The 21,302-nt window shown below is 43.8% G+C and overlaps 2 protein-coding genes across 2 annotated transcripts in view; one reads left to right on the top strand and one right to left on the bottom strand.

Moving 5' to 3' along the window:
* The first annotated feature begins 152 nt into the window (after window positions 1-152).
* LOC119396854 (src kinase-associated phosphoprotein 2-like) lies at window positions 153-8,311 on the top strand. The gene is given in 9 exon segments (XM_037664198.2): window positions 153-398; window positions 527-811; window positions 1,078-1,113; window positions 1,116-1,205; window positions 2,159-2,233; window positions 2,403-2,617; window positions 4,101-4,182; window positions 7,573-7,764; window positions 7,767-8,311. Coding segments are annotated over 9 exon segments (1,308 nt in total). The 5' UTR covers window positions 153-358; the 3' UTR covers window positions 8,060-8,311.
* Window positions 8,312-13,263: 4,952 nt separating this feature from the next.
* Window positions 13,264-21,302, bottom strand: part of LOC125759045 (uncharacterized) — a 35,028-nt gene continuing 26,989 nt past the window's right edge. The window contains exons 9-11 of the mRNA XM_049417258.1: window positions 16,987-17,136; window positions 15,985-16,098; window positions 13,264-13,483 (exon numbers count right to left, since the gene is read on the bottom strand). Of these exons, the coding sequence (XP_049273215.1) occupies window positions 13,316-13,483; window positions 15,985-16,098; window positions 16,987-17,136 (432 nt within the window). The 3' untranslated portion in view covers window positions 13,264-13,315. The remainder of the gene's footprint in view (window positions 13,484-15,984; window positions 16,099-16,986; window positions 17,137-21,302) is intronic.

Raw genomic sequence — 21,302 nt, 5'->3', positions numbered from 1 at the left:
TTGTTAACCTTGTGGAAAGGTTGAAAATTGTAATTATTTAGAAACCCAAGCATAATATTTTGCTACTACAACCAAGCACTCAATGCAGTTGTTGCTTCCGTCGTATTTCACAGTAATTTGCTGAGCGCGATACGGTAGTGCGGCTTAGTGTCACAACCGGCGGACTTTTGTGGGTTTTGTTTTCGTGTTTTCATCTTCCGTTGCGCGCACGTTAGCAAGGCGATCGGGGAGGAGTGAGAGGAAATGTGCTATCAAGTAAACGCTGACACACAGTCACGCAACGCACATCGTTTGTGTAAAGACATGGCATCGAGTCCCTAGCCAAGCGCCGTCAGTCTACGCAACTTGCGGCTTCATTATGTTGAAGTTCAACGATCATGTGCGAGATTTTGTCAAAGGTTTGTCATACGCGCCGTCACATTCATAGCGGGGTGTGGTGAGGTTGAGCAAGTTTGAAAAGTTCGTGATAACATGCGGTACTATTTAATAACCTTATGGTGATGATCTTGCGCTTCTTTGTTTCCAGATGTGAACACGTTCCTAAGCGTAGATTTGCACAATGAGAAGCTGTCGCCAGCCGCGTCGTCGGCGAAAACGGAACTTCAACAAAAACTGCAGCGGCTCTGTCAGGAGTATCCGCGTCTCCTGCTGTCCCTCGACATTACGAGCGCCGAGCAAATGCAAGGCTGGAAACTTCCTCGCCCCCTGTCAAGCCCGCACCCTTACATCGACATGCAGGTCGGAGGTGTGCTAGCTGCGCCGCGGGATGTTCCAGTGGAGAAGCCGTCAAACGCTGATGATTCAAACAACGGTACGTGCCTTGCTATGTTGCTATTCCCTTGGCAGTGACACGAGGGACGCTTCTAGTGGCAAGTTAACTGATCGCGGTTATCTTTAAAGATGCATCCAGGCTTTTAAAATTTTAACTGTCCAGGTGCTTGCTGTACATATGTTGTCAAATACGCCGGTATTTGACTGAGAACAATTTAATGTGTGCTTGCTTTGTCAGTAAATTTATTATTATTACGTGGCACGAAGACTCCTTTTTAATTATCATTATTTTCATTTCCCCTGCAGATTATGTTTACTCTGAGGCTGTGCTGCTGGAAGACACCCGGAAGAAGTAGCTGAACCAACAGGTGCAAAAACACCGAAAGCGGCTTTGTCGAGGACTTCATCAGAGCTTGAAGAACAGACTGAGGATGGTAAGCACACGTACGAAAGGCACTCTAATGAGTTACTAGTGCTACACATTTTTTTTCTTAAATTGTTTCTTACTTTGTGCCCTGTGCATGCTTGTTTGCTTGTTTACTTGTGTTACGATCATGTTTTAACGAACAAGAAGGGGAACACAGGGGCGCAGCTTCTGTGAAGGTAAGAAAACGCAGAGAGGGAATTATTTGTAATTTTTGATGAAGTGCATAAGTGATAGGCTGAAGGTAAATTAAAGTGGACAATACAGCAACTTTATGTTGGCGGGAGCCACTAGCTCCGCATTACACATGCATTACACTACCAGTCATGCAATGGCAATAGCTGTTCTTCGATCCACTTTCTAATTTCTTGGTTATTTTTGTAGATGTACAATACTCATCCCTAGGAGTGTTAGCCAGTGCAGTTTGTGGCAAATGGCAGCAGACGTGGAACACCCTTTTGCCCAATGGCAACACGTAAGCGGGAATTTAATAAGCAAGTAACTGACCAATAAACCCTCGTATGCTACCGGAAGGCATCAAGTCTGCCAGAGTCAACATCCTCGTTATGCATTTAACAAGAAGGTGTTTGAGGATCCCGATTTTCTTAGCCACAAGTGTTCAAAGTCACCAGGTAATGAAGCCAAGGAACGCTGTTATACGTTATGCATTACAAGTACTTCAATCCAGAGGGGGAGCAAGCCCATATGGGCAAAGAGCAAAAGTACATGCTTTATTATAAAATAAATGGATACACATTTCCAATGAATAATTACAGTAACCATAAAAACTATGTATCAAAAATATTCATTATGAGAGAGCTTTCCAAATGAAAAGAGAATGGGTCTACAATATGCTTACTCTGTTTCCAACAAGACATATTTCATTTTTTTAGTCGTCTTCTTTTTGTTCATGCTTTCCTTTGTCCTGTATTGGATCTGCTAAAAAAAAAAATGTTATTGCAGGCCCCCTTGTTGACATTCCAGCGAGTGAGATGTCCAAGGCTGACAAGACTGGCTTCCTAGAGAAAAAAGGAAAAGGTTCGTATATACATCTATCAGTTTGCAAGCTGGAGCGCTGCACGTGACAACTAGCAGCATGTCTGTTGCAGCATTTAGTCTCGATTTGATTGCACGCCACACAGAACCAGAACATAAGTTGAGCCTGGCAACTTTAGCGCTGCTTCATTGGCTGTGCTATCTTGTGCAGAGAGACTGGGAGGCCTGCTTAGTCCATTCCAAAAGCGCTGGTGTGCTGTCCGCGATGGCTACCTCTTCCTGTACGAGAAGCCGACTGACAAACGTCAAAAGGACCAGATAGCACTGACCATGTACGAGGCACGACCATTTGTGTATGCCTCCAAAGATGCTTCCAAGAAAGATGCTGCCTTTGAAATCGTCTGTCCTGGCAAGAAAACCTATCAGGTTAGTGCTGAATCATTTCTACCCTACTGTGCTTCCAAGTGAAGTGCAGTGAAGAAATTTTAACAGTGGAGCTCTTTAATCCAGAGGAAAAAACTGTGTCGTGCACAGAAAACTATCATCATTATGAATGGCATCTACCTTATATAGCATCTCGAACCCGCGTACCCACGGTCTGAAGGCAAGTGTCGTAACCACTCAGCTATCCAGGCACGCTAGCAGAACAAGCATTTATGGCAACCATATGATTGCATTGCTATGGGCAAGAGAACAAGTAAAACATAGAGAGAAAGAGAGACAACGAAAGATGAAGAAATAGAGAGAGAGATGAAGAAAGAGATAGAAAGAGAAAGAAAGCATAGCATAGCCTTGTATAGTACAGCAACGGAGTGTGCACGGGAAGTGAGGGTGAGGCGGAGGGCAACGCCACAACCTCTGCGGTTTCCTTGCTCTGCGCTCCACTAGTGCGTAGGTGCCCCAATTCTTCTCGGAGTAGACAGCTCGCTGTACTTTTTCTTAAGTGTCTATTGTATCCTTCTATGAATACTGTGTTGTATTATTCTGGACTGAAACCAGATGAAAGGTTCTTATACCCCTCGGTATTAGTGTTGTGGCAAGGCACTGTTCAGCTCAACTTACATACATGTATATATTTTGTATTTTGACATGTACAGGCTGTTTCACACTTGGGGGAAAACTCGGAGCGCTTTGCAACGGGCTCCGAGTTTCCCCGAAGTGTGAAACAGCCTGTACATATAATGACTACTGTAGGCCACCAAAGTGCTTGATTCACGCACAAGAATTAGCGAATACTTCAAAATGTCTGCCATTGTCAAAGCTTTCGATTTAAAATGATTCCTGGATACTGCTATTGTTTGGCGGTTTCCTCATAGCAAATTTGCTTGAAGCATGGTCTTGCAGCAAGGATATATATTACATGGATAATGCCAGGTTCTGCGCAACAGATTAATTCCTTACGTTTATTTTTGTTTAGCTATCTCAAAGCCAGGAATATATTAAACTTGCCTGATCTGCCTTCTGCCTCCTTATTGTCAAAAGCCGTCTCCTTTAGAGGTGACTTTAAATTTCCTTCTTCAGTTAATTGTGTGTTTTGTTTTCTAAAAATGTACAACATTCAAAAGAATATGGAATGTATGCAAGGGTTGCATAGTTCAGTATTGCAGTAGGAACATTAGGTGATGATTTTTTTGTATATACTACATACTTGCCAAGTCATGGCATCACTACATTTGGGTTCTTCTAGCGCAAAATACAAAGCAGGAGATACAGGAAAATGGTTGGGCTGTTGTAGGCATATACATAAGTGGTACTAATAATAATGCTTCATTGAGTCAAGCCTGCCATAAGGGCAGCAATCTTGCGCACCCTTACCAAAAGATGAAAAGATTTGACAGGAATCATGTGGACACTGCCTTGCTGTGGCTGTTACACTACGAAATTTCTAATGAAATATTTTGAATTTCAGTTCATCGCTTTCAACGTGAAAGACATGAAGCAGTGGATTTCAGCCATTGAAAAGAATAGCCAAATTTCTTCATCCACCTCATGTAAGTGTTTACCTGTCATGTTAAAGCTCACTTGTAATATGACCTTACTGGCAAACAAACACTTGTAATTAAAAAGCATACATCTCTCACCACACATTGCAGTTATGAAGTAGATGGCTTAAATTTTCTCTGTAGTTGTAAAGCATTGTTCTTGATAAATGCAATATTTCATATATAAACTAATGTTTCAAAAAAGCTTTGTGCATTGTAGGTCTGTTAATAAGTCAAGTACTCTTATATTTGATATTTTAGCACTGTAAAAGCAAGTTTATGGGATCATTTAAGTTGACGGTCTTCTTGTAGAATTTGTGACGAGCTGTTGACAGAGGCTTCTACAGAACATTTGTGGTGTTGGCAATGCTAGCTTTAATTACTTCTTTGAACAGTGCTCTATTCATATTGTCGCAGCTACATTTTGCTGATAGGTTTTTGTACAGATTATAGAGGTTAAACAGCTGGTTTTAGAAGGCCCTACAGAACAATTGTGGTGTTGAGAGTGTTGGTTTTGGCTGCTCGCAGTTTCTATCCCATGCAAATTATCTATTTCCAATTCTGACATTGACATTGAAACTAAGTGTGTCTTTTTTGATTATGCTAAGGCATTTAACACTGTTTCACACGGCTTATTCATTTTGAAGTTTGGCCAGCTTAATATCGATCCACTCATTCATAATTGGATGTTCCCATTCAATGTTCCCAGTCAAACTCAATGTGTTACTGTCAATGACCACTCATCTTCTACTTCTGGTGTTCCCCTAGGATCGGTGTAGGGCTCATTGCTTTGTTTTTTAATTTATATTAATGATATTTCAAATGGTGTAAAGTTTCTTACAAATACATTGCAGACTTTACTTTACAATATCATAACGCACCTGATAGCCAGAACCTTCAAGAGGATCTCAGTTATATGTCATAATGGTGCAGTGGCTGTCTCATTTAACTTAACAGTACTAAATGTAGAAGCATGTTTGTTTCCAGGCATGTTTAACAGCTCTAATGAGCATAGTATCACACATCTGTATTCTTAAATGGCACATCTGTCAATACGTAAAAGTATTTGGCTTTGATATTTCTGTGGATTTTTCCTTAAAAGTTTACATGGATAAGTTCGCCAATGCTGCTAATCACACCCTAAACTACTTATACCCTAAATTTTTATCTGCATCTACACCTACATTTTGCAGGGATCTCTAAACAAATCTTGTAAGGCCTAAGATGGAATATGCATGCACCATTCGGAATTGCAACCAAAGTAACCATTGTCCTACCATCGAAAGGCCCTGAAAATACATTATTTGGAGATAAATATTGTAAATAGGGCTCCATTAATATTGCCCTGGCTTTATTTTGCCAGTAGTTGCTCATATACTAGGTTGGATAAGCCATTAGTATATCTGATAAACATTGAAGGACAAAAGGCATTATATTATCTTTACACGGCGTATGAGCCCTGTAGAAAATGATTACTTGTCTGCATGTCCATATTTAGGTACTTAGTGCCCCAGTGCTCTTATCACTCAAAAGAGATAAGCTCATGTCAGGCCCATAGCCAGGAATTTTTTTTTGGAGGGGGGGGGCCACTTGCTGAAAACCTTGACAATTTAAGAAAAACATCTATTTTTATTATTTATTTTCGGTAAAACACGCCCCTCAATCAAAATCTCGGGGGGGGGGGTCCTAGGGCCCCCCCTGGCTACCTGTCTGGCTCATATCATTTCCTCTGAATAGGGAAACATATGTTTTATAGATACTGAAGCAAGATTTACAAAGTGTGAATGCTTCTATGGGATGCATCCATTGTCATGACCATATAGAGAATATAAAAGCCTTCATTTTGATATAGGTACTTGGCGCCAACATTACCATGCTTGGCTGTTTTGGCTGCTAATTTAACATACTTAAATGTGTTATAGCTAAAAAATGTTTGCATGTTTGTTGTGATCAGATCAGAGTCTTGTCCATTAAGTTTTATGCACTTGCTTTTTACAGTTTGGGCCTTAGTGGTGGGCATAAAATTGACATAGATTTCATGAAAGTCATTAAGCAGGGCTTGGGCTTGAGTCTCATTTAGTTGTTTCAAAGCATACTCAAATTGAATAGTAATTAGTATCGAGCAATTTTGAAGCAGATACAAGTTTGAATAGTGTGAATTGCATGAAACCTTGACACAAGATCCAGTTGTTGATGAATCTAAGAAAAAGAATGCTTTTTACATGAACATCGGAACTGTCAATGGGCGAGTTGGTGTACTTCCATCTTGAACGAATACTAGCGCGACAAAAACGAGGGCAAGAATAGAAAAGACAGACCACCAGAGGTGAACCTGTAAACAGGTTCACCTCTGGAGTCAGTTTATTTCTCGGGAGCAAGTTCAGTTATTCTAATACTGTATTTTCATGCAAACACCCAAGTTTAGCATTTCTTACAACTCCAGAAACACATGTAATTCATCTGTACGCTTTTGCTCACTGTTGTAGTTCAGTGTACCTTACTCTGGTTGCGTGGTTGAATATCTTCAGCTTTTGTAAGAGATGTCACATAGGACATTCACGATGATGTCTGAAAACAAGTTTGCTTGAACCCGGCTACAACTTTCATTACTGTCTTTTTGATAGTTATGTGAACTAGAAAGTATTGTGGCATCTCACAATGCACTTACTGAAGCACTTCTAAGGAAAAAAAAGAAAAGCTTTTAGAATGTATATAGTTGATCTCCTTTTACTGCTGTATCTGAAACAAGTTCTCACATGCAATATTTAAAGCAGGAAGTTCGGCTAGCTTGAATTTTTACAAAGAAAGGTTACAGCTTGGAAGGAAGGACAAAAAAGCACAGCAACAGAGGAAACAATTGGAGATGTGGAATGCTGGAACCAGAATACCAGCATTCTTTCTCTCCTGTCTTCTTTTATTGCTTACCTCTTTTGTATTCCCGCACACTTGAATATGTCTTTCTCTCCCGAGAGAAAGATTTTGCTTTTTATGTGTAAGGTACCTTCTTGGGTGGTATAAGAAGTAAACATACAAATTGCTTTGACAATGCTGTAGTTGTGAAGTACATGTGCTCTGCATGAAAGGGATCAATGCGATTGTGTATTCGGTGGGAAAGCTGCTGATTGCATAAATTAACATGTCTTATCTGAATGCACAGGACCTTCAGACTTTTGAATGCAGCACATTGAAAGGGGGTGGGAATTCGAATGTAATCTGGGGGGGAGGGGGTTTAACACATATCTGCTTACAATAGTCAGTGTAGATGTTTGCTGCTGTTTTCCATAATATGTAAGAGCATGTGCTAAGCAACTATGCTACTATGGAAACAACTGCTGAGCATTCCATGGTAAAAAAAGTGATTATGCTTAATACAAGTTTTTTTTTTATTTTCTTGTGCAGCTGGAGATTTGCACCAAGATAATCCTGCAGATGTGCACCAGCCAGCCACCCAGCCACCTGCAAGCAAGTTACCTTTACCGAATCCTCGTCAGGAGCTTCCACGTGTCCCGCCTCCACCAATCTCGTCTGAGGCAGACAGAGAGCTTGAGTATGAATACGTTGAAGGCCAGACAACCATAACTGCGCACAAGAAGAAGAGGAGCCACTCTACGAGGACGGAGAAAGCTATTTCTCTGACGACACAAAGACAAGCAGCCAGACAGACGACGAAGTGACATGCGACTATGAAAGCTGGTACCAGGCTATCTGGGATTGCCATGCAGGACAACCTGATGAACTTTCCTTTAAACGCGGTGACTTGCTAAAGGTTGTGAGCAAGGAGTATGATGAGCACTCTTGGTGGGTCGCCAAGTCACGTGGCAACAACGGATCAGTGGGTTTTGTGCCAAAGACGTATCTCATGGCGGCCTATGAGAAAGTGCAGTGATGTTCTCATGGATGATTGGGCTGCATCGTCATTGCATTTGGTGAGATACTGATGTAGATGTGAAGAAGTGCAATGTGTGACAAGAGTGACTTTCCCTGCTTTTTCCATTCACAGAGTGCTAGTAGTGATTGTCGCAAAAAATAAAGATTAACCAAGTATTACATAGCAGTTGTCATAAGAGCGATCAAACTTTTTAGAATCACAATATCAACAAGGAATAAAACTTGGTTTTCAAGCTTTTTTTTGTTGCGGTGGGCTTATTTGCCTAACCTTATTTATTTATTTATTTCACATACCCTCAAGCACCACGCCATTACAGAGGGGAGTGGTTTGGATGAATAAAACAATAGGGTCATTCCATGCCAAACGTCCCAGCCATTTTGGTGACCATCTCAATTGTATTCGAAAAAAAATTATGCTGATTTCTTGCATTGAAAGCAGTGAACTGCTAGAATATTTCAAAGAGCAAAAATACTTTGGTCACTTGGAGCCTTCCAAATTTTGCACAAATTTTGCAAAGTGTCGTCTGAGTGTGATTTGTCAAAAAATTTATTCTGAGGGTGTCGTTTCTGGCTTCAATACCAAATTTGATTTGTATATTAAAAAGCGTTAGTGTAAGGTCTTCGAAACTCAGTATTATTACTGCAATTTTTCTGTCATATGCGCCTCCAGAAATTTCACGCGAATGTTCGGTTTGCATTTATTCCCTTGTATTATTGCACTATGTATGAATACCCAAGTAATTAATACGTACAATACGGAAGGTATATGTTGCGTTCGAAATATTGCAAGACCACTGAAAATCTTCATTTTGGTCCACATTGAGATGCAATTTACACCACATGTTGCTCCAATTAAAACTCAGCTTTATACCTCAAAAGCAAATAGTTATTCTCATATGGCAAGTCTTTTTATTACATTTTTATTTTAAGGAATTAAGTAATTTTTGAAGTTCCCTACTGATGGCTATCTTTCCATTACGCCATATGGCAGCTTCGTCATCAGTGTTCCCCACTGACGGCAATGGGGACCTCAAAAATTATTTTCCTCCTTAAAAAAATGTAATAATAAAACTTGCCATAAAAGAAGAGCTATTTATTTTCTTTAGATGAAGGTATAAAGTTAACTTTTAATTGGTGCACCATTGCGTCTCAATATGGACCAAAATGAAGATTTTCTCAAATTTGTAATTTTTGTGCGGAAATTTAGAAACTTCAGTGGTCTGAAAATATTTTTAACGTGAAATATACCTTTCATGGAGTAAGTACTCATTACTCAGATATTCATACATAGTGCAATATTACAAGAGAATACATGCAAACATACAACATTTAGCAAAATTTCTGGAGCCGCATATAGAACAAAAATTGCAGCAATCATATTGAGCTTCGGACACCTAACACAAACGCCTTTGTTTAATATATAAACTATCAAAGCCATACTATCAAAACCAAATTTGGTACTGAAACAAGAAATGATACTCTCAGAATAAATTATCTGACAAGCAACACTGAGACGACGTTATGCGAAATTCGGAAGGCTTTCACATCACCAAAATTGAGGGTGGTAATTTGAGCAAAAAGGCAATCATATAGCCTTTGGAAACCTTATATTTTTATATTCAATGTTTCATCTTATTTAAATAAAGTTGAGGGTGGTAATTTGATCAAAAAGGTAAGCCTATAGCCTTTGGAAACCTTGTATTTTTATATTCAATGTTTCGTCCAATTTGAATAAAATTAATTGATGGTGGTATTTTGAGCAAAAAGGTAAACTATAGCCTTTGGAAACCTTGAATTTTTTTTTATTTTTCAATGGTTCGTCTAATTTAAATAAAATTTATTGAGGGCGGTAAATTGAGCAAGAAGGTAAGGCTTTGGAAACCTTGTATTCTTATATTTTTCAATGGTTCGCCCAATTTAAATAAAATTCATTGAGAGTAGGAGTTTGAGCAAAAGGGTAAGCCTATACAGCCTTGGTAAACCTTGTATTATTGTATTTTTCAATGTTTCGTCCAATTCAAATAAAATTCATTGAGGATGTTTATTTGACCAAGAAGGCTTTGGAAAGCTTGTCATTTTCGATTTCTAATTTTTTTGTCGCATTGTGATAAAATTGATGGCGTGAACAGTTTTTGGGAACGTGTTTATCGCTCAGGTGGCGAAATCCTTGAGCGTCCGCTTCCAATGCGGCAGGTCGTAGGTTCGATTCCCAGGGATGGCTGCAAGCTCATCGGTTTTTTTGTTTGTTTTCTTTTTCTAGTGGGCAGAGGAGTGCTCTGACCTTTCACGGTCTCAAAAGTTTGCCTGATGAGGTTGTAGGAAGTCCTCTGGGCGTATATTAACCCACCGCAGCATTGGCGTATTAGCGGAGCATTCACCGTTGCTGTGATAGGCAGAGAAATATGCCGCCGAGAACCCACCAGTAAAATAGGTACGAGCGCGCTTCCACTCTGGTGCTCGCCAGTGCGAAGCTTTGGTATTAACGCTATTGAGGGTAACCAAATTAGTTGGCACGGGACCACTAGGCCTATGCCAAAGTACTCTTTTTGTTTAACATTCAAGTTTCTTTTTTCAAAGAATGGGTGACCATACCTTTAGGAATGTAGATCCCTCCTTTGTTAGGTATTTGGCAATTAGTGAGACCTATTAACCGGGTGCACCGAGCCAGATATTCCGAGATTTTCAGCTAAAGGTTCCTCTGATATTTGCTTCACCGCAATAGCTCTTGAAAAGCAGTCAAAAAAGTTGAGGCCCTTATCAGCCATGATATGGCCCAACTTTTGTCTGACGTCACACCGTGCAACGATGGAGCTATATGCGTATAAGTAACGATGCGTGCGAGAGCCTTCCGAGCTGAAGGGTCCCCTGACGCATATGCTTCACCCCAATACAACTCGAAAAGCGGTCGAAAAAGTTGAGGCCCTTATCAGCCATGATAAGGCCCAACTTTTGTCTGACGTCACACCGTGCAGCGATGGAGCTATATGCGTATAAGTAACGATGCGTGCGAGAGCCTTTCGAGCTGAAGGGTCCCCTGGCGCATATGCTTCACCCCAATACAACTCGAAAAGCAGTAAAAAAAGTTGAGGTCCTTATCAGCCATGATAAGGCCCAACTTTTGTCTGACGTCACACCGTGCAACGATGGAGCTATATGCGTATAAGTAACGATGCGTGCGAGAGCCTTCCGAGCTGAAGGGTCCCCTGACGCATATGCTTCCCCCCAATACAACTCGAAAAGCGGTCGAAAAAGTTGAGGCCCTTATCAGCCATGATAAGGCCCAATTTTTGTCTGACGTCACACTGCGCAACGATGTAGCTATAGTATGCGTATAAGTAACGATGCGTGCGAGAGCCTTCCGAGCTGAACGGTCCCCTGACGCATATGCTCCACCGCAATACAACTCGAAAAGCAGTCGAAAAAGTTGAGGCCCTTATCAGCCATGATAAGGCCCAACTCTTGTGTGACGTCACACCGTGCAGTGATGGAGCTATATGCGTATAAGTAACGATGCGATACTGTACACGATGGTAGGCGTGATGTCTGAGAAAAGTTGGGCCTTATCATGGCTGATAAGAGCCTCAACTTTTTCGACTGCTTTTCGAGTTGCAGTGGGGTGAAGCAAACGCACCAGGGAGCATTTAATTCCGGGAATGCTATTTAATTACATGGGAGCGTATGACTTTCTACTCGGCAACTACTGCGTGGTATTTGGTGGAATTGGTTAGGCTCAAAAGAAAAAGTTAAAATCTAACTGTGTCAAGTGAGTTTTGATTTACGTAGTCAGTTCTTTTATTTTTTTTTAGCCCATGTTGCCGTAGATTGCGAAATAAAGAAAACATTTATCAATAACAGGTATATGTAACTCAACGGCAAAGAAAAAAAGGGGATACCAGAGCTCCGTCACTTATGGTCTGTTAAAGCAGATTCAATTCTACGGTGATGCGAAGTATACCACCAATTACTCGAGTAATACTGCGGTGAGGTTCGAACCTTCGTCCACTCGTTCAGTAGCCGAGTGCGATACCCACTGAGCTAAACAGCCAGGCTTGAGTATATGTGCCATATCTAACCCATTTATACTGGCGACGTTGGCATCCATGTGGCGATCACCTCTTAAATGACAACAGCGAGAATCATGCAATTGCTCAGTCTGCGGAGCGGTCTGAAGGAGATAGGGCCTATGCTATGCAGTGCTGCGAGGGTTCCGTGAGCGCTGCTCACGACTGAAGAGCAGCGGTAAAGGAAAGCTATACTAGCGGGAGTACCTGCTACTGCGGAAATGACATCAACTAGAGGCGCATGCGTAAATGATGGCGCCATATGGGCCATCTAATGAGCACAAGGCCTATACTCATTCCTTCCTTAATGTCATATCCGTTTGATTCTCATGGTTCTTGGCGCAATATAATCGCTGAGCAAGCATTTTATTGAAGAGGTTGGTCACGCCTCCTTGGGCGATCCAACTAGCACAAGGACATACTCTTACCTTCCTTACGCCATGGAGTTTCATATAAGTTTGATCCTCACGTTATTCAGCGTACATCATAGGCGTGTACCCAAGGTAGGTGGGGTGGGGGAGGGTGCAGCACTGGTGGCAGCCCCTTCACACCTAATAATCTCCTGGGGGCGCCAAGCCTTCCTCACTGGGAGTCACGGGATGGAGCTTACGTAAGGCGGGCAATTCAGAGTGTCGACTGAAATGGGGGTCACATGATGAATCTTACGTAAGGCGGGTGATTCAAAAAGTAGATTGAGAGGCGGTCAAGTTATGAAGCCTAAGGCAGGCAGTTCAAGCAGTAGATTGAGAGGGGTGTCACCGTCACGTGATGAAGCTTGCGTAAGGCGGGCGTTTCAAATGTTGGATTGAGGGAGTAGCCGTTGTCCCTGAAACGGCAGATGGTAGTCTTGGGTTGACAGGAAAAGACTTAGCAGAAAGAGAGTCTTGGGTAATCCACGCAGACCAGAGCCCTGACCTGAGCCTAAACAAAGACACAACAAAGAAATGACCTGGAAGTGACTGGACAAAACGAAAGAAGAGACTTGAAGGGAACGAATGGGAAAAGCTTCGCTGTTCGAAGGCTTTCACGGCGTGGAAATGGCTAGATTTTTCATTAACCCAGCACTGTAAAAACGAGGTTTCTGTCAGAAAACGTCGTGGTCGTATCTGGCAGCGCACAAAGGAAGAGTTCTTTTGATATGTTACAGAACTTGTTTTAATTACAGTTCTTTTTCTACTGCCTTCTCTTGTTTTTCAGTTACGGTTCAAGAGAAGAGGGCCTTGTGTCCTTCCCAGGAGAGCGCGGAGGGTTTTGAGGCGCTCGAAGTGCTTGGTGCCGGTGCAGTTGCTCGTTGCAGTGTCCATGTCAGCGCCGAACGCCACCACGCAGCCACGATGATAGCGGCTCAGGAACGTCTCCATCTGTAATTTGTTACAAAAACCGCATTTTGTTGCGAATCACCCATTTTTCGATTCATCATCATCATCAGCAGCAGCCTGACTGCGCCCACTGCAGGACAAAGGTCTCTCCTATGTTTCGCCAATAAACACAGTCCTGTGTTTGCTGCGTCCACGTTAACCCCGCACACTTCTTGGTCTCATCTACCCACCTAACTTTTTGCCTCCCCCTGTGGCGCGCTTGCCTTCTCTTGGAATTCAGCCTGTTACTCTTAATGACCAGTGGTTATCTTGCCTACGCGCTACATAGCCGTTCGTCATTAAGAGTAAAAGACTGGATTCCAAGGGGAGGCAAAAAGAGAGCTTTGCGCGGATAAGCAGAACGCGGCGAGAGTATACTGTTCACAGCGCTACTTCAGCGAAGTTGTTAACAAACGTATATGCTAGGGTTAACACACCTTTCTGGAGAGATTACATAATTCGTGGACTTCACATATTGTGCGGAGATGAGGGGAATGTTGGAAAGAATATGAGGATAATTTCTTACTGATGTGTGTTAATTTGTGGATGAATTTAAATGGCTAAACCTTCGCTTTTCAGACCGTTTAGAGGCGTTAAATATTGAAAGTCTACAATGGTGCCTACTTTCCTTAAAATATTATGAACGGAAAATACCTCGCATCGGGAAGAAATGGAGTGCCACTATATGGGTGATTTGTGCAGAAAGTTCAAATCATGTGGGTTATTTATCTATTTTAAAGGTAATTAATCAACATTTGTCCTCCCGATTTTTATGAGTTCACGAGGCACGCAGTACGCCAGTGTTCTCAGTGACCTATGCCATACACGTTGCTGATATTTTAACACAGAGGCGTACCCAGGAATTTTTTTCGGGGGTTGTTTTTGTGTAGAACGGCTAACTTTGGCAAGTGGTGGTCGCTGTAGGGTGTGCAAGTATTTTAGTGTCACCCGAAAAGTTAAAGCATGAAAAAATTTCAGGGGGTGTCAGAACCCCCTCAATCCCCTCCCCCCTTAGTTAAGGCCCTGGATAGCGTTAAAAAAATTCGTTTCGCAGAAATTCTGGTGTCGCCACGTCGGCGTCGTTGGTTGTGAGCGAAAATCAGCGTTGTCCGTGAGCGAAAAATCGAGAAAGATGCAAATAAAATAATCAAAATCTTCGGTTCGAGTGAGAAACGAACCCAGGCATTCTGCGCGCAAGCGGGTGTTCTACCACAGAGCTACGCCATTGCTTGAAACTGCTTCGGAAAAAAAAAAACACTACATGAATGTCATGTAGTGGGAGGAGTCTCCTTAACGCATGTAATATTGCGCGGTAGAAGCGTAGAATTGCGCAACGAGCGGGTGTGTTAAAGGACAGCCCATTACAAAGCGCTCAGACATATTTAATCATCATCATAAACAAAATCATCAACAAACTGAGCAGCTGCGTAGGTTCGCGTGTTACCTTACGGACGCGTAGTGAGCCCTTCGCTGATTCGCAAAAGGAAGAATTATTGCGTAGTGGGCTCCTCGTAACTGTACTTGCAGTAGGCATTCAAGGGTAGACATATAGTTTGAAACGGCCAATGTTACGCGCGCAGACGATCGTTCCCTTGCGGCACGGTTGAGGCATGTACCGAGAACCGAAGCTACAGGGTTAGCAGTTGAAAAGGCGATGCAACGGGGCCCGATTACGCTATGGCGTTCTACTCTCGAAGGCGAAGCTCAAGCGTCCTCAAAGTTTTTTTCCCGCTAAGTTGTAAATACGCTGCGTATAACGAATAATAAGTGTTTAATTGCAGCATACAGGATAATTGCCTAATAGGATATTATGCAGGGTAATACAGGTTAATAGAATTACAGCCTATGAGGAAATTTACTTGTTCTAGAGTGGCATAGTGTCTTTATCCGCAATGTTCAAAGAGTGGGGTGGGGGTAAAGGTATTTAAAGTGAGAGGACGTTGCTACTAGTCTCCAAAACAAGCCGTATCGACACCGTGTTTCCCAGCCACCTGAGATCCCTTATGAAAGCCCCTTTGCAGGTATTAAATGTCTAACTCCACAATGGACTGCGATAGTGACCGCTTTGCAAAATAAATGTGTCTTACAGAGAGCTGTAACAAATCCTATCTGCAATCTTAGCTGATCTGTAAATCGTGCCTGATGCGCCTGTTCGTAAAAAAGCCTTAGCGAAGAGAGAGAGAAACAACTTTATTGACGGCAGACGGCACAACGAGGTCGTTGAATTTAGCTTGCTGGTGGTTCGAATGGGAGGGGGGGGGGGGGGGCAAGTTGCTCGCCACGACCTTTTCGGCCCATTTAATAACTTCTGTCTGAATACGATGGTCATTTGATGACAGGAGTGACTCCCACGCCCCGAGGGAGGAATCTGGCATTATTGCTTTAGGAGGCTGGTTTCCCTCGCATTCCCAAAGAATGTGATTTTGGGTAGCCTTCAGGCCGCCGCAATGTCGGCAGTGTGGTTGAATTGCTTCCGGGTAAATTTCAGACAGCCGATAACTTGCCTTTATTCGGAGGCTCCGCTCATCTTCAAATGCGAGCATGTGGGATTTGCTGTATGTATAGGAGGTCATCGAGGACACCTCGACCAAGCGATCAGATTCTCCCGGAGGACATGCCTGTTGGGAAAAAAAAGAAAAGAAAAACAATTGCAGCTACATCGTTTGCTGGCGCTCTGTAGTGGTAGACACTTTCAGACATGTGTGAATGATACCATCGGCGAGGCCCAGGTCCTTCCAGACCAACAGCGTCTATATTGTCCACATTTAGAGGATACGCAAATAATTGCATCTTATTCCTTGTGATCTCAGCTTCGCAAGACATGCTCACTGCAATATTTTTGAGCATCCAGAACAGAATACTTTACAGTACCCGAAAGTGAAGATGCCTACATAGTGGAAGTGTAATATCACTCTAAGAAAAAGTCGAGCATTTGGGGAGTATTTCTGTCACGCAACTATAATCGTCATCTACCTCGCATGCTTTCCTTGCGTCATAACCGCGGTTCCGGCACTTCTCGGTCACGAGCGGCCTGCGCGGTATACTGGCGTGACAGTGTTCTTGATAGGAACGTGGTGTAAGCCGAGTTTTCGAGAAAGGAAACGCGAGCAAGCCAGATCACGATTATTGTTCCGTGGCAGAAACGCTCTCCGAACACTCGATTTTTTTCTTAGAGTGTACGCATCGTATAAGTCGTCGAATAGGGAATGCTGTTGGGGTCAACGCTTCGACAAGGTCTCCGTCCCTCACAAGAAGTCCCGTCGTTGAAACAAAGGTATTCGTTCTCGCATCCATCCATGCTGCGGGTAGGATTACTATAGACCACGCAAGCGGTCAGAAGTCGTCGAGCGAGAAATGTAGCCGGATAGCCATGCTTTCGACAATTTCTCATCACTTCAGGCCTTTATCTTCCCCTGAACATCTGCTTCGTTTGGACCACAATTCCGCTCTTACACACAAACGTGAGGGCTGGGGCGTCAATGTATTCTCGAAGCGGTGACACGTACCTCGCCGAAGGTGGTCTCGACCATTCGCCGACAACTTTCTCCGGCTCCGTGCAGCCCCTGGTGCAGCCGGTACCGGTAGACGGCCAGCGTAGTCGAGAAGCACACGCCACCCCTTGAGCCCAGGGTGTCGGAGAGCTCCAACAGGCGACTCTGGGAGAGGTGTGCATAAAACGGAGCACCGCATATATATCCACACTCCGACAACACATTAGCTAATGAAAAAAAAATAGTGAGCTCGAAACTCGTGGTGTAATTTACACGTTAATCATAACATTTGCTCCTTTTTAATTGAGGTCCCACAGTTCGTTGGCGTTCTGACGTGCAGACATAGGCGAAAAGCGCAAGCAGCGAAGAGAGAAAAGCAGTCTAAATGCAGATGTGTGCTTAATGGACGGCAAGGCCTTGTCGCTAAGGTACTGTGGAACAAGATCGCCACCGCCAAATGTTCGATGGACGCGATACGCAAAAACGCTAGTGTATACTTGGATTGAGATATGGTCGACATTAATTCGGATGCATCTGCTTACGGCGTGCCTCATAACAGAAATTTTGGCTTGCAAAGCCTTGCGTTATAGCGTTTTTCGCCACTGCGCAAGCGTCATACGCTATCCTCCTGGGTACCCACGTTAAGTTACGGAAGTAGCGTGTCGTATCCAACGAACGCTAAACCTACCAATCCTATTCTAAAACAATCTAATGAGTTCGCACTTTTCCCACGTAGAACATGACTATCTAATTAACTCTGAACGTGCTGACGCGCGCTCGCGAGTTGCAAGTCATGCTCGTGGCCTGAATAGCGGCCATATATAGCTCGCTGCTACCGCGAATACGAGATGTTCCGCAGGCGTGTCTTATGCCGTTAAAACTAAAACGACGGCGACCGTGCTAACGCCATGGTTGACAAAGTATGCGAAATAATCTTCACTCAGAGTTCCAAAGCTGCACGCGTGTTTCTATTTTTAGACAGCAACCAGCGTGCTGATCGCGGTGATAACGGCCTCGTGGCGGCGTGCGAGCGATACACGCGAATAACAAAAAAGATGTCCGGCCGTATCGATGCGTGCGGCAAGCAGCTCGGATTCCCGGTCAAGGAGCCAACATCCGGGGCTCAGGACCGCCATATTGTGCTTTCCGCGGACCTCGCCGCGCGTTGCGTTTGTTGAAGGAATTGAACCAATTGAACTGTGCGTCGCCGCGTGCAGCTGCTGACGCAATGCAGGCTGTTTTTGACGAGGTCGTCCGCTACAACATTAACCTGAAGGTCGCGGGATCGATTCCCGGCGGCGGTGGCCGCATTTCGATGCAAGCAAGATGCTAGAGACCCGTGTAGTTAGATTTAGGTGCACGTTAAGGAATCCCAGGCGGTCTAAATTTCCGGAGCCCTACCCTATCCAACTATTATTATTACGTTGCACGCTACATAAACATTCAAAACAACAATATGCTGTCATTCACCAGGCCGCAAGCGGGAGTCGTGATAAGACGCGTCCATATTTGAAAGTTTAGAACGGGACATTATAAGTACGCTTAAGAGAGTTGATTAAGATTCAAGTGAATTAATGAATGAATGTCGGATACTTCACATTTCTTTCCGCGTACTTCTTCACAATAAGAAGAAACATCCTTCGATTGTGAATCATCTGAGCGCCAGCGGGCAATTACACGTTAAACGTAGACAAGACGACGCCCTCGGTTTATCTATGCTTCCTTGAAAGAAAAAAAAAATGGCGAAGCTTGCAGTAAGTTGGCGCAATGCTCGAAACAGCGAAGCTGGATGATTCTGAAGTCTACTCTGGCTGCTTCTAGGTTGTTGCTAGGCTTTAGCTAGGTGATGCTAGGTTGTTTCTAGGTTGCTTCTCAGCGCAGACAGGCAGGGTTGCCACTGACTTTCGATTAAATGTCGCCAAACGATGAGCAAGAAGTCGCCAAAAGTCGCCATGTTTTTACAAATTTCGCCAAAAAAGTCGCCATTCTAGATATGTGCGGCATACCTAGTAATAAATGTTTCCACTCACGTATAGCCCCGTAGAATACAGTACGATCCAAGACCATGAAATTATATTGACGTTTCTGAATGCCAGTCGTATCGCCCGCTTCACCGTGGGAGTGCATGGGGCTGCTTCTCCGACTAGGCGCAAGATGTGCGTGGTGGCGCAAAGTGAATGAATGAAATGTTCATGATATCCTTCCATCCCTGTCCGCCCATTTTGAAGGTAAAAGTTTGGTAAACCTTGGGCGAAAACCGTGAAAGCGTTCTTTGCAGACAACTTTACGTACCCTTATATGAATTAAAAGGATTCTTATATGAATTAAAAGAATTCTTACAGGAACCGATCATTAGTGAGTCTTAGACCTTTTCAGTTTGAACCAATATGATACCGGACGCCACCGACCCTTTCTTATAGTCACTTATATCTACATGCGTCAATCCGATGCGTTATTAATGAACAGGTAGATAATGTAAAATGTTATATAGCAATTGTTTTCATTGCACACGATCACCGAGAACAGTGGAAAATGTCTCAATAAATATTTTTTTATTGCACAAATAGCCGCGTATTCGCCTCTCTTCGCCATTCCAAAACAATCTTTACGAGTTGAATTGGGAACTGAAACAGTGAACAAGTCGCCAAGCTATTCAGAACAGTTGGAGCTTTGGCGGAACAAATGGTCGGAAGACGCGGCCAAACCGTCGTCTGGCCCCTTCAGAAACGAAACTTTAGAGAAGCTTAAATCTCCTAAAGCCATAAACTTATATATAGTCAAACAATGCCGCCTTGAGGCAGGGGCGGATCCAGGCGCTTGCTTTGGGGGGGGCGGTTGGTTGTTGGGGGGGGGGGAGAGGGGGAGGGGGGCGTTGCCCAACTTTAAAACTTCACGTTAGTAACCAAATGCTCATTATTTTTGTTCTCAGTTGCATTGCTCAGTGCCATTTCATTATCTAAAATTTCGCATATTTCCGCTAAACATTGGGGAACACGTATCAGTGTTGTTGGTAAGAGGAGGGTGAAAGAGGGAAGGGCAGGCCACCTGCTCGATAAATGAGTATTCCCACAACGGCGAGCTCTAGTATTCCTTGAACGTAGTTTCGGAGTAAGCCTCCCTTTGTTACCCCGCCCCCTCCTCCCCATTGCCTTTTTTTTTCTGGCCGGTCGTGTTGCCAGAAAATGCCCTTTCTATCTCCGCAGCCTAAAGCCTGTTTCACATGCGAGCGACCGAGCGGCGGGGCCCGCAGCGATCGAGCGGCAGCAGGACGCTCGGACGCGGCTTCGTTTCACATGCACCGCTTTTGCGCGGCGCGCGCCTCTGCGATGCGCAGTGATGGTTGTGGGAAGCGCCCGTTATCCGCGGGTTTCCTTTCTCCGGGCTCGCTTGTTTTGGTGCGCTTGGGTTGCAAGTTTCACGAGCCTTCTACTTCGGTGATCGATTTTCACGCGCCTAAACCTTGAATGATGAAAATGTGCAGTTTATCAGAGTGCAATTAAACAACTTCAGTAGTCACGTTTATTTCTGTTCCAGCTTTCTTTTTTTACCACGCAAGTCATGTTGCACGCCCATACACTTGGCCATGGAAAAGCAAAAGAAAGAATTTGTTTTTGGGGTTTTAAGCTTTCACAGGGCTTTCGGTGGCTTTTGCTCTCGAATGCCGCAAGGCGTTGGTGCGCCGTATGGGCCGGCAACCGGATGCAGGCGGCCCAGTCAACGACATTGTGGGTTTGTGAAGGAGCTCGTCTCTCTCTTTTTTTTTTTTTTGCCTATTGACATTCTGCAGTAAAGAGGCGGCGGCATTTGTCGTCTTCGGGGTACGTGACCACTAAAAAAAAAAAGAAAAAGAAAGCAGTAAACTATTCGAACGTGCTGCACCAGAGTAGTAAAAAAAAAAAAAAAAACTGAAACGTCTACTGCGAACAAGTGCGGAGTGTCGTAGGTTCCCCCTGTCCGGACCTATGTTGGTGTCACGATTCGATAAAAATACAAAAGAACAAAATGACACGTGCAAACGATTTGTCTGCTTTGATGGAAGCCCAGTAAAGAACAACAAAAGGAAAAGAACGGCGTTTTCTACACTGCCAGCTCGTTGCAGCGAATGTCGTCTGCTAGGAAACCGAGTCGGAGCGAGTTCCTCCCGGCGCGCGCGGCTGCTCTCGTCTCCATCCCTACGGTCACGTGCTCCCCGCGTCACTGCTCCCCCATTGGTTGACCTTGGGCAGCCGCTCTGCCGCTCGCGAATTTTTCCAACTTCGGCGATCTCGATCGCGCGTCCACTGGTCGCTCTAAAAAACCTGTTTTTGGGCTTCCGCGACGGCAGCCGCTCC

The sequence above is a fragment of the Rhipicephalus sanguineus genome, chromosome 6 (assembly GCF_013339695.2).
Source record: "Rhipicephalus sanguineus isolate Rsan-2018 chromosome 6, BIME_Rsan_1.4, whole genome shotgun sequence".
Classification (NCBI taxonomy): Eukaryota; Metazoa; Arthropoda; class Arachnida; order Ixodida; family Ixodidae; genus Rhipicephalus; species Rhipicephalus sanguineus.
This window is presented reverse-complemented; position numbering and strand designations above follow the sequence as displayed.